At 42.8% G+C, this 13,538-nt stretch overlaps 1 protein-coding gene across 2 annotated transcripts in view; it reads right to left on the reverse strand.

The window, feature by feature from the left end:
* Nucleotides 1–13,538, reverse strand: part of plce1 (phospholipase C, epsilon 1) — a 142,347-nt gene that overhangs the window by 33,373 nt on the left and 95,436 nt on the right. For both annotated transcript variants that reach the window (XR_013962992.1, XM_080747797.1), the window contains exons 20-31: nucleotides 12,579–12,743; nucleotides 11,931–12,048; nucleotides 11,510–11,681; nucleotides 10,948–11,070; nucleotides 9,554–9,690; nucleotides 8,245–8,483; nucleotides 7,810–7,871; nucleotides 7,234–7,399; nucleotides 6,719–6,826; nucleotides 4,613–4,729; nucleotides 3,728–3,886; nucleotides 2,065–2,200 (exon numbers count right to left, since the gene is read on the reverse strand). Coding sequence is in view for 1 of the 2 variants with exons in the window: in XM_080747797.1 (XP_080603923.1) it covers nucleotides 2,065–2,200; nucleotides 3,728–3,886; nucleotides 4,613–4,729; nucleotides 6,719–6,826; nucleotides 7,234–7,399; nucleotides 7,810–7,871; nucleotides 8,245–8,483; nucleotides 9,554–9,690; nucleotides 10,948–11,070; nucleotides 11,510–11,681; nucleotides 11,931–12,048; nucleotides 12,579–12,743 (1,702 nt within the window). In the remaining variant the exon portion in view is untranslated. The remainder of the gene's footprint in view (nucleotides 1–2,064; nucleotides 2,201–3,727; nucleotides 3,887–4,612; nucleotides 4,730–6,718; nucleotides 6,827–7,233; nucleotides 7,400–7,809; nucleotides 7,872–8,244; nucleotides 8,484–9,553; nucleotides 9,691–10,947; nucleotides 11,071–11,509; nucleotides 11,682–11,930; nucleotides 12,049–12,578; nucleotides 12,744–13,538) is intronic.

Genomic DNA, 13,538 nt, shown 5'->3' on the forward strand with positions numbered 1-13,538 from the left:
TTTCTATAAAACTGCTACCAGTATGTTGGCTATAATCCCAGGTGATACAATGGAATATGAATTGGAACATGAGTAGTGTATATGACTATTAGCTGATGTCACACAACACAGGCAAACATCATACAGTTGTAGTAGATTTGGGGCACAAACATTTGTATATTAATCTAGTTATACAGTTACACTACAGTGGTGAGAACACAAGTGTGTTATGTGGACCCTGCTGTGCATATAATCGTTCTCAATTTCCATTTGCATTACTTGCACTATGTGTCTACAGTATGTGTATTATGAGAATAATACACATAGAACAATAATGGGATTCCTTATTCCATAAAAGGTAGTATTTTCCACTTTTAGGAAAAAGTGGTCAAAGTACAGTTTTTACTCGATCCCGTTCTCTAAGACTACAGGGACGGATGCCTAGATAACAGCTTCCCAGGTCAGCTACACAGACACTTTTTACTGTAGGTGAGGAAACATGTGGGAACACTGACATGGTTGGACATGGACGATGTGGCTCAGTGCTATGCAGCAGTTTGGTATAGACAATGTCAGGTTTCACTCTGCACACAACAGAAGTGCTTGTCTCTCCAGCCATAGCAAAAAACTCTACATTTAGAATATGAAAGACATTTTTAGAACATTTGTTCAACTTTTTAAAAACAAAATGGCAAAAATAGATGATCTACAAGCTCACATCGCAATGCACTTAAGTGTGCGGAGACATCATCATATTTGAAGTTGAATTAGACGTTTAATGGATTTTGTAATGAAACTAAATAAATGAATAATCTTTCAACTTGTCAAGGAGGTTGCTATGTACAGTAGCTAGACCATCTGTGACCTGACAGTGTACATACAAGTTGCACAAAGCAAACAGCCAGTGTGTAGGCGCAGAGAACAATTGGTAGGCTTGGTCCAGCAGGGATGCAGATTGTTAGCGCACATACCGCAGTGTTTCCCCTATACCCATGTGGGTGAGACACCAGAGCAAAGAATGTCTATCACCATAAAATAACGTTTTGGCAATTTACTCTTTATCAGAATATGAATCATTTTAAGTGCTGCAACTATCAAAGCTTAGACTAAACCAAGGACAATACAACAATCAAATTACTTCTTAAGTTCCACTGCTACAAAACATTATAGGGGAAAGACTGTCACACAACAGACAGCGTCGGAGACAGAGATTTACCTTCCTGGCCATAGGAGGCAGTAGAGGCTGAGAGGACATCAGCTAAATAGAAAACAGGCAAGATAAAACAGTTGAGGAAGAGAGTTTTGACTTTGGTGTTAAAAGGACAGGCTGAAGAAAGATGATAGAGAGATTGGTTTTACTGTCCAGGCTACTCCTAAATCTAAGTGGATAAGAACATTACTAAAGACTTTTAACCACATACTGTACAAGTACCCTAGCATCCTTATTCTGGGGTGAACATTCCGCAAAAATTATGATCTACAATGCATTTCGCAATGCAACATGTTGTGAACTTGTATTCGCTGTTTTCAGCGAAAAGATTTGGTGTAGAGAAAAATACCCAGGGAGACCCCCGGTCAACTAAGTACTGTATCCACGAGTTTCCAACGCCCCATAGTGCATTGCGCAGACGTCTGCACCGAGCTTCCGCCGCCGATTTACAAGCTCACAACGGGTTGCATCTGCGACGCGACGTGGGCTTGTATGTCTGCTGTTAAACCCGGAAGTTTGGTCCTGATAGTCTCCAGTAAACTCCCGGGGAAACTTGTGGATATAGGGTTTTGAGTGGTTAAAGAAAACTCCATTTTAACGGATGAATCTTGATGATGGCTTTTCATAAGACCTTGGATGCAACGCCCCTACGGTGACCACTTGGAACCCCTCCCACTAAGCATTCAGCTGAATTCAATTGGGGATGTAAAACTGTGCAAGTGCGACAGTTGTATGTTTGTCTGTGGAGTGTGTTGTTTCAATGATATGCTGCTACCAATGACATGGAATTCTCTACTGGAAAATACTGTTTCCATCGGCCGCTGACGTTTTTGGGACAACACTGAGGCGTCCGAAAGTCGAGCGGTTCTCCTTACCATCTGACAGAGACTCATAGTCGTAATCGTACTCGTCTTCCTCCTCTTCCTCGTCGTCATTGGCGTGGTTGCCAGGCGAGGTAGCCGCAGGCGAGCCGTTGCTGGCCTGAGCCTGCATGTGGGCGAGCTGGTGGGCCTGTGGTGGAATGGCAATAAAGTTAGGATGGAGGGAGGGAGAAAGAGTGAGGAGTGTTTGTGTGTGACGGAAAGCACGAGGAAGAACATGTGTGTTGTGCTTGTGTGTATATGTGTGTGTGACAGAGAGTGCAAGCAAGAACAAGAATATGACTTCTAGTTTGGGGGTGGTAAGCAGGCGTTAACGATGCTAACGCAGGCATAAACAAAATCACTGGTCACCGTTGAGATTGCCAGGTACAATACTGTGGATGTCGGCCTTCCTAGTCAATTAAGTATATAGGGTTTAAGCGGTCTATGTTACCAAACTCAAACTAGAGGCCTGTGTGTGAAAGGAAATGATTATGTCTGATACATACAGGTTTATCTGTATAATACAAAGAGATGTACTTCTGGGTCGTCATTCGTATGAAATTTTTTGGCCGCTCTCTTCCACCACACACCACCACACTTGGCCAAGATGTACGACATGCAGCCTCAAAATTCAAACACCCATGTCACATTTGGACAGTGTACTTTCCATTCCTCAGTATACAGTTGTATTCCTTATTTCGCTCATCTTTTGCCTGTGTTTAGAATAGCCTCACGTCGACCAAGAAACAGTTAGCCAATTAGCTCACACTTTCTACTTATCTGTTTCACCTCAATCGCGGTAATGTCCGTATTCCACTATTGGCCGCCGAGTCGTGTTAATTTCCCCATCATTTACTGTACGTGTCATATACAACACCAATCGCCGCCATTTTTACAAGATTGACCAGATTCTATAGGTCACACTATGGGGTATAACACCACAGCCAATGTACACAGTCACACACACTGAGCAGTGCACACATACACTGGCCACAGTCACATTTCAGCGTTGAAACACAACATCTACCGCGACACAGACAGTTATCCCATTTCTCTATCATGTGTCTCTGCTAATGGACATACGGATATACATCTATACTATAATTTTGCGAATGTCTGAGTGAGTGTCTGTCTGTCTGTCTGAAACAGCGTTTCTCCTCAGTGGCTGGAGCAATTGATCTGAAATCGCATCACCATAAGCATATGAACACACCTGACATAACTGTGAAGCCCGTTTGTCACTTTCACAAATCGTATGCTGTATATTAGCATTTTTATGGTGTATCTACTATCTATTCTGCATCTAGCATGAGGCACATCTATTCTGCATCTAGCTTGAGGCAAAATGTTTAACCAGCTCTGTGTGTGTGTGTGTGTGTGTGTGTGTGTGTGCAGGCAGGCGGGTGTGTGTGCAGGCGGGTGGGCTTGTGGGCTGGGGGGGGGGGGGGGGGGGGGGGGGGGTAGCCATTAAACGAAACGGGTATTTCTTACATTGATGCTCCTACATATTATCATGCAAGCACCAGTTAAAGTTACTTTCCATCCCTCATATACTGTATGCACAGTGCACATCCCATAACCCACACACTGCACATCATTTTGGAGCTCATATCTTTGAACGGGTAAGGGCTAGTATCTTCAAAATAGGTCAATCTGGACACTAAACACAGCCTACCTTCTGTTTGAGTATATCAACGGGGGCCTGGTGGGCTTTCAGCTTCTTGTTCTTGAGCAGGATCTTCCGTCTGAGCTGCAGCGGTGACGGCAGGAGGGGGTCGTCACTGAAGTCACTCTCGAAGAGGAAGCGCGTCACCAGACGTTCTCCACAGACCGTCTGGTAAACAAATACACACCAGTGATTATGATGGACGCACGTCGATAAATGAGGAGAGGAGAGGAGAGGAGAGGAGAGGAGAGGAGAGGAGAGGAGAGAGGAGAGGATCTCATGAGCATGGGAGGCATCCATCCTCCGTTAAGAGAAAATGAAAGTGTCCTTATCAAAACAACAGGGCACTACAAATAAACATCCCCTGTGGTGATGTGAACTGACCTCTCAATTTCAGGACACACAAAAAAAGAACTTTCTCAACATAAAAGGCATTTTAGACATTATCCGAATGCTTAGAAGTCCATCTCTCCTCCATCTAAACAGGGTGGAATGCTGGGAAGCTGCCTAAGATGAAAGCAGAGTGATATCCCATGACGTCCAGTGTGTCAGACATATACCCAGATGTTTTGGGCTTTTTACAAAGGTGTGCTAAGGTTAGTCCGCCGTCTAAAATAACATCCTCATTTACTCCCAATTATGATAGATCCTGAGTTCCTGCCCGGAACGTCAGATGCTGGTATTCAGCAATGGGAAAATAAAGGTATAACCAAATTGGGATATTCATTTTTTAAATAATAGTTTAATGGCATTTGAACAGCTGATACAGACATACCAGCTCCCAAAACAAGACCGGAAGACGGAAAAGGTTTTTGTTTGTTCCTTAAACTGTTCTCTACAGGGTCTGAACAAGCAGTGTACAATATAAGACTACAGATGTAGGAACATCCGTACCTTAAAGATCTCAGCCATCTTGCGCTGCTGAGGCAGGGAGCAGTGGTTCTCTATTGAGAGGATGACGGGCATGTCAGAGTTGACAAACGCAGAGCGGTTTATGGCCTCCACCACATCCTACAGTCAGGAGAAGGAAGGAAATGAGATAGATGTGTTAACATTAACCACTTAAACCCTACCGTATGTACTTTGGAGTCCCCCAGGGCATCTATACTGTACTAGCGCCCCCCTCTACACTACAGTTAAGTATCTTAGCTGGAGATATTAGATCTATAAGCTCACAACACTGTGAGCTTGTAGATCAGCCTTTTTTGCCAAATGTTTGTCCCAGTATAGGGATGTTAGGATGTGTGTGGTTAATCTAATATTAGATCATATCTGTCACATTCAGTGTGTTATTGTAAAGAAATATTTATCATGCAAGAATTCACCACTGAAACCAATGCTGAGTTAATTCTCCAACTGGGAGATAATTAATACTAATGTAAATTAGTAAAAAGTTTAACTTCTAACTGTAGTACATGTTTATGGTCATGGGAATTGTTTAGGGCGGAGATTCTATAACAGACTTGGCAATATATACTGTATATATAATATAATACAGGTGTACCATTTATTCCAAACGCTGGAATAAAACTAAGTAATGGTGATGTTTCGTGTCCAGGAGGAACGTAGCTGGTGAACAGACATCACTGGACATGCATTCATAAAGATCCTCATTTGTTTGGTCTAACTTCTCAATGGAATTAGTGCTTAGACTGAAGTGAATTCTTCCATGGGTAGAGAGTGGAAATGTTTCCTCTTGGCGTACATTACATAGTGCCAGGGACATACTGAAAGCCTTGAATTAATTGCATCCTGTGTCCGTCTGTGTGCGTGCGTGAGCGTGTGCGCGTGTGTATGTGTGTTGTGTGTGTGTGTGTGAGAGAGAAAGAGATAAAGATCCATCCATTTGGGGAAAGTTTCCCAACTGTAACCACTTGAACCCTAGCATCCCTATTCTGGGCCTGCCATAATAGGCGAACTTTCAGCTAAAATCTACAGATCAGCAGATCTACAAGCTCACAACGCGCTGCATTGGCTATTTTCGGCAAAGAGATTTGGCTTAGAAAGGGGGAAAAAGTCATGGCCAAAGACCCCTGGGGGACCACGGTCAAAGAAGGTTAAAGTCATATAAAGTCATCAAGTCAGAGGCAATATTTCAAAAGCACATCTATCAGCTCATAAACCTATCTTTTGGTCTTGCCGGCACAGACTGCACAATCAATGTGCTCATGTTATTTCGGAGTGATCCTTTAAAGCTGATTAATAGAGCTCTGGAAGGCTTTTAGGAAAAGTGATGCAGGATCATCCATTTCATGTGATTCATTATTACCTCCTAGAAGACAAACTGATCCTAAAAACAACAAGTTGGCGGGTCCAGACGCTTCTCCATCCTGTGGGCTTTTCATCTTCATCTTTTTTTCTTTTATGATAAAAAGGTTATTCCCAGGACCGCTTAACTATATAAACCCTGGCATCCCTATTTTGGGCACATTATTGAAATAGTTTAAATCTTTTTTAGTTTAACAAAAATTGCGGATCAACAATCTCTATGCTTGTTGATCTGCTCTCTTTAGCCAAAGAGAGGTCCTGGACCAGATTCGAACCAAGGATGTCATCATGTTGTGGTCAGTGTGCCAACTGGCAACCAGTGGCATGGCACTTACCTTTAGAATACGATCTAGCAGATCTAATAGATTTTCAGACTATATCTACTTGGCTGCTCGCTTACCCTGTTGTTGGCCTTCATGCCACTTAAGGCCAATACATGCTCCTTCTGACATCCAAACTTTTCTTTGGAAAGGGAGGTGTTATGACTACAAATTGACGCCATTCCGAACGTCTGATGGGCGGCCTCAGTACTTTTCCTCAGAACTCGTGCACCTCCAGATATCCTGACTGAATCTATATTTCAGAAAAGCCTGTCCGAACACCAGCGTCGGAGGGAGTGCGGGCGAGGAAAGAAGCTGGCCTTCACCCCACTCTTAAAAAGATTGTCTGCTACAGTAAATCTGAACATTGTAAATTGTTAACTTGACCAAGCAACCCACATCCAGTGCTAACCTTGAAGGGAATCTTGGTGGTGAGGGTGTGTCCGTGGTAGATGATGGGCATGCCGTCATCTCCATCCCAGCAGTCCAGCTCTACGCTCCGACAGCCCTGCAGCAGCACCTAGGCAACCGTCACATCCCATAATAAGATAAAACAGCACTGGGGAGATGATATGGTCAGGAGGCTCACACAAACATCAGGGGGGGGAAAAAAACACAAAACTCCCTTGAGAAATTATGCGGGGTTATGTGACCACGGAAAACTGTAATCCTGAGAAACTGAAAAGATCTTACATCGTTGACCGCTCAAGGAAGAATCTTCATGCTAGGAAATATATTAAAATATCATCAAAGAGCATGCCTGCTTGCAATTATCCTACATCCTCACTACAGTGGTCAGTGCAGACCAGGGATTCCCAAACCTTTTCAGCACAAGACCCCCAAAAAGAAATGTCCCGTTTCCCATACAAAATTAATTAAATTATACTATGAATTAATGAATCACTTAAGATCTACAGACCGACTCACATGACTGTACAGTTCCACTGAGGACTCTCCTTTCAGTTGGTGTCCAGTCAGATAGGTGTTGTGGGACGACTCCACGTAGTAGTAGGACATGGGGTACTGGAGCTCCTCTGGATTCACCTGGGACTCCTCGTTGCGTGACGCAAAGTTGTCCTTGTCCATCAGGTACCTGCTCAGAACAGAGTGCAGCGTGAGGGTTCATTTTAAAAGAACAGGTAATAAGTAAAGGAATGTTTTCAATAATATATACAGTAAAATATAAGGATGGGAATCGAGAATAGTTAAGTAAGATTCAACATCGTATGGCCCTGAACTTTATCTCTTATGATGATTTTCAGTCAGTTGTTCATAAAACAATGATGCCATAATTATGTCTATGCTGCTGAAAAGGGAAATCTGAGGTCTCAAAGAGATAATAAGACTAGTTGGCAATCTATGTAGACCTTTTAACATACTGACATTTTACAGGAATCAATATGGGAATAGATAAAGAATGATTAACAAATTACAAATGGCATTGGTATCGATAAAATCATATTCCCATCCTTAATTCACATTAATTGAACATGGTTATAATACCTAGCGAAGCCCTCAAATGACATCCAGCCCATTTGGCGCATGCTTGATGAAGGCTCAAATTTCTGGAGGAGAAAAAAACAAATGTTTCATCAATACTATTGATCGGCTCTGATTCTTTCCTTCCTCTGTCTCAGGTTCCATACATTCTACCTGTTATCCATCATCTGTTCACAATCTCTTCCCATGTTACTGTATCAGTCCTCCACTCATCCCCCTCTCTGTCTCCATTCATCCCTTCTTCCATTTGTATTCTCGTTGCCCCTCTCCTCTATCCATACATGAATTACATTTTATAAGTCAGATGCTGCCTACCTCCATCCATCCATCCCACCAACCATCCATCCCTCCCTCCCTCCAACCAACCAACCAACCATCCATCCATCCCCACTCCCTTCCAACTCATCCATCCATGAGTCCTTTGCAGACCACGCCTACCTGTATGATACTGAGTATCTCATCGTAGCTCAGGTGTTCCCTCTGACAGTTGACCAGGAAGTCGTTAAGCTGAGGGATGGCCAGTCCCAGGACGCCCAGCGAGGCGTTCTCCACTCCCGTCCCGTTGGTCACGATGCTGGCAGCGGCGATGGCGTCCGAGATCTGCTTCTGGTTGTCGGACATCTGCTGGCGTGTGCGGATGAACAGGCCCAGGTCAGAGCCGTTACGGGTTAGTAGGTCTGGATGGGAGACGCAGCGGAGGAGTGAGAGACGAGAGGAGCCAGGGAGAAGGGAAGGGAGGGGGGAGGTGAAGGAGAGAAGGCGGCAAGCAAGGGAACACAAATCAGAGAAAAGGTCAAATATGTCTCAGTGTGAACATTGCATGTGTGCTGACACAGGAATCTCAGATTTTCTCTGTTTCTCGGTGTGTGTACACGTTAATACATTGTAAATGTAAATGTTAAATGGTGCATATATAGTGCCTTTATCCAAAGCCTTTACAACGTGGATTTCATTCACCCATTCACGCATACCTTGACACACTGACAGCAGAGGTCAACCTGCTCATTGGGAGGAGTTAGGGGTTCAGTATCTTGCTAAAGGACACTAACCCAGGGAAGCTGGGGATCAAACCAGGAACTTTCCGATTCTCTACCTACTGAGCCACTGCCGCCCTGCAAGATGTCCCCCTTTGTATGTCTCTACTGTATGTATGTAGGTACAGTATGTACTGTATGTATGTTTGCATGTACTGTATGTACAGTATGTATGTCTACTGTATGTGTGTATATGTCTCTATAGTGTTTGTCTATTTCATAGAGTGTTGTATTGTTGCTTGTAACTGTTGAATGTTAAATGGACCACAATGGACACAAGCCTTTGGCTTTTTTGTGAGTACCCCTTTGGATTTTTGTAACATACAGATGTGCCGTTTCAAAACTTCACACGTCCTGCCATTGGCAAGACAGTCGATTTTCAGGGTATTTGCAGAACATTGAGCTTGTAGATCAGCTAGTTTTGCTATTTTTATGACGTTCTCTGACTTCAAAGTTAAAATCTACTTATGAATATTCGCTCCATTCTCAATACAAAATTGAAAGGCAAAGCAGGGAAAGAAACCTGTGGGAAAAAAATGCTTTTGAAAAGAGCAATGAATACTGAAGAGTTGGAAGGGTACATCTGTGCTATACTAGTCGATAAAATATTCAATCAATCAATCAATCAATCAATCAATCAATAAATATGTCTATAAAACTGTATACATGTCTGTATATTGTAAGTCTACCATGTCTATAAAAAGCATGTGTACCAAGGTCAGGCTGCAGCCCAGTGTCTTTGTCGTCTATCCTGAGGTTGGTGTAGAGAGGAGCGGACTCCTGGCTGGAGCGACCACACGGTACAGCAAACGTATCAAACAACTCCTTGAGGTCCTTCCTACTGCGGATGCTGTCACACAAACACACACAGACTGTCACATTAAAATACATCTTTATATGCTGTGCAAAACTGACTTCTGAATGAGCATTTTGCTTTTTTTTTTTTTTTTTTAAACAATATGTTTATTTTCTTTTTCTTTTTTACATTCAAAACAACCACACACAGCACAACAAAAGCAAAACTCAGACATAATAAACAAACGAAAAACTCCACAAAAAGCAAAAACCCAAAGAATACAAAAATCAAACCCAAGTTTGAAGTGAGCGGTGTGTGTGTGTGTGTGTGTGTGTGTGTGTGTGTGTGTGTGTGTGTGTGTGTGTGTGTGTGTGTGTGTGTGTGTGTGTGTGTGCGTGTGCGTGCCACCACTGCTATTGCAGTTGATGCTCAGGGCAGGCTAGACACAACAGCACCTCTCTGGTCACCCAGGGGTACTGAGGCTACACCAGAGGCTACATACAGACACACATACATACATACATACATACATACATACACGGATACACACACGGCCACGCTATGGAGACGGTGTGACCACCGCTCAAAAAAAAATCATAACACAAAGAGCACGCACATCACATCAACATCCCAGCATTTTGCTTTTTATTCAGCCCCAGGGGTTGCTTGCCTTGTACATTATAGATTACATTTTTATTTTAAGAAAATAATTTTGGGGGGGTAAATGTATATTTCTTTCCTTTTTTGACTTTGTTTTTCTTTTTATATTTTTGTCTTTGTTTTTCTACATACAATACAAATACCAAAAAAAAGTGGAAATAACTTTTTGCATGTTTTGAGTACAAACAAGCTTTTTTATTTTAGTCAATTAAATTAAATTTATAAAAAACGGAAAACAAAAGAAATGTGATTCCCCATTATTCCATTCATCGAAAAAGTAAGCGATATAATAATGGCTGAGAACATAATCGATAGTTGCAGCCCTACACAGGCTGCACAGAACAGAACCTTTCCTGCCATCCTGATAGCACGAAAAGCCACTGCTTATTCTCAATGCCTGTTCTTGCGTAAGCCCATGGGCTTCAGGCGGATTAGAGTTAACAATAGGAGCAAAGTGAGGTCAACATAAACCTCAGTCCAACAGATGATAAACTACTGCAAACGAAATCCCCCCAGCAAGCATCTATAGTAAGATCGCCTTGAAAAATGATTGGCCGAATTCATTTGAGTTTTCTCTGGATGCCTTCAGGCACAGTCTCATGTTATTAAACTGAAGGGACAGCCCGAGTGGACAGATGTTCTGTTATCTACCTGAAAGACTTGAAGAGCTCAACAAATTCAATGAAGCTCATGGTGCTGTCAGAGATCATGAGATTCTGGAAGCCTTTGAAACATCCTTTGCCACGACCGTGCCATGACTTACTGCTCCATGTGCTGAGAGAGAGAGAGTGAGAGAGAGAGAGAGAAAGAGAGAGATTTTTAGTGTTGTTTGTTGCAAATTCAGTTTTTTACCCTGTACTGTAACACTCTGAGATTTGTTTTAAATGTAAAGTGCAACATAAATAACATGTATTATTATTGTCAATAATATGGTAAATATCGTTGCTTATGTTTTTTTGTAATGCCCTACTGTGTCATAAATAGTGGCACACAAAAGTAGCAAAAATAGCCGATCTACAAACTCACAACACGTTGTGAGCTTGTAGATCTGCTATATAAGGGCTTGTGACTAAATAATAACTACATTGGATCCACTGGAACAAGGTTCTTTTTTCTTCTTCCTGCAAAGTGACAGTATTGGACATACCCGACAGTGACGATATACTTTGAAAACCACTTCACACTCTAACTAAAGTAGGTACTTTATACACACCCCGACTGTGACTTGGAGTTTCCTGATAGGATAGGAGAGGATTGTGGGCGGGACTGGTTGGAGCCCGCCATGCTAGAGGAAGAGGAAGTGGAGGAGGAAGAGGAGGAGGAGGAGGGTAGTGCTCCAGGGCTCCTACTGGCAGAGAGCGAAAAGGGTCCAGAGAAGCTGTCCTCTATAGAGAGACGAATAGTGAAGGGTAAAGAAATATACAGAGTACACTTTTAGGATTGAAAGTAAAACATCAACAACATTAAACTATATTATAAATAAAAGTGTTTTGTCAATAATTTGGGGGATCACTTGCAATATCCTCACGGCCCACACGTTGGGAATAATGGTTCAGGGACAAATGAAGCCAATACAAAACTGCAACACTTCTGATGGATTTCCTGTGAATGGACCGAATCCCAGAAATCCTCACCTGGCTCCTCCTGGTCTACGCTGTCTGAGAACTCCAGGCCGTTGCGGCCCAGTCCCTCCTTACAGCTCCGCGTTTTTCTGGAAACCATCTCGTCATCTGTACAATCCCCACTGTCTCCCTGCGAGGCAAAACAAAAGAAATACACATATTTCAGTATGGGAAGCCTAAAATTATTAGTTATTTTAAAGGGAAACTAGGCAGGTCTGTGTGTACACAAACATACTCCCCCCACCCCTCTCTAACAGGCATCAAACACATCTTTGATTCTTTAATTGATTAGAGAGATCACTAACGATCACAAATCGAGTTTGACACTTCTCACCTCTCACAGACAAAGAAGTCCCTGCAAGGGAAGAATGTCAACATAAACAGTGGAATGTCAACCTAAACAGTGGAACAGAAGCAAAATACAGCCAGGGGGATGGGTCTTTCTGGAAGTAAATACCCCAGCACAATAATGTAGTAGCTGATAAAGGGAAATGACTGCTAAGATATTTATATACATATATATTAAAAATCCAAATCTGTTGTCTGTATATAAGTATATAACAAATTTAAGTGAATTGATATTTGCAGCCCTAACTAAAACACCAACACCATTAGGATCCTTGGAAAGAAGTCAGGCAGAAGAACTTGCTGTGTCCTCACCCGGACGAGAACTTTCTTCTTCTTCTTGACTTTGTCATGGTTGCCCAATGGGCTGTGTTTCTGGTTGCCAGGTTTTTCTGCCCCACCTGTGCCCATGTTCCACCGTCGCCCACCAAACAGCTCAATGGCCTGGGCTAACGTTGGACCCTCATACCTGGCGTCCTCCTGGAACACATCCACCCAAACAAAAGACAATGACACACACACACACACACACACACACACACACACACACACACACACACACACACACACACACACACACACACACACACACACACACACACACACACACACACACACACACACACACACACACACACACACACACACGTACGTTAGAGATGGGCAATACTAGTAAGAAGCTATACTAGTACGATGCGACATGCGACCTCGCCCGTTGTTGCCAATTTGCGCCAATTCTTGGCCATCTGGTCAGTGATGTATATCGGACCAGTTACCCATATATGAGAATCCATGTACTGTATATAGTACATCCCATTTATGCCCATACATGGAGATCCCTGTCTGAACCAGCCGCACAGATCTTCTGTGCACGTACAGTACACACACACACGCCCACTCATACATACACAAACACACACACGTGTATTCATTCTGAAATAATCTTGAATTAATCAAAATACTTATTGAAGTACTGCACACAAGAAAGAAATAGATTACATACATTATACAGTGTATATTAGAAAAATAATATTCTACTGTATCCACAAGTTTCCGCGGGAGTTTACTGGAGACTATCACGACCAAACTTCCGGGTTTAACAGCAGACATACAAGCTCACGTCGCGTCGCAGATGCAACCCGTTGTGAGCTTGTAAATCGGCGGCGGAACCTCGGTGCAGACGTTTGCGCAATGCACTATGGGGCGTAGGAAACTCGTGGATATATTCTGCTGTCACTTTACACTTTGGGATGCCATTTTCCCCCTCTAAGTAAG

The sequence above is a fragment of the Nannobrachium achirus genome (assembly GCF_963921795.1).
Source record: "Nannobrachium achirus genome assembly, chromosome: 18".
NCBI lineage: Eukaryota > Metazoa > Chordata > Actinopteri > Myctophiformes > Myctophidae > Nannobrachium > Nannobrachium achirus.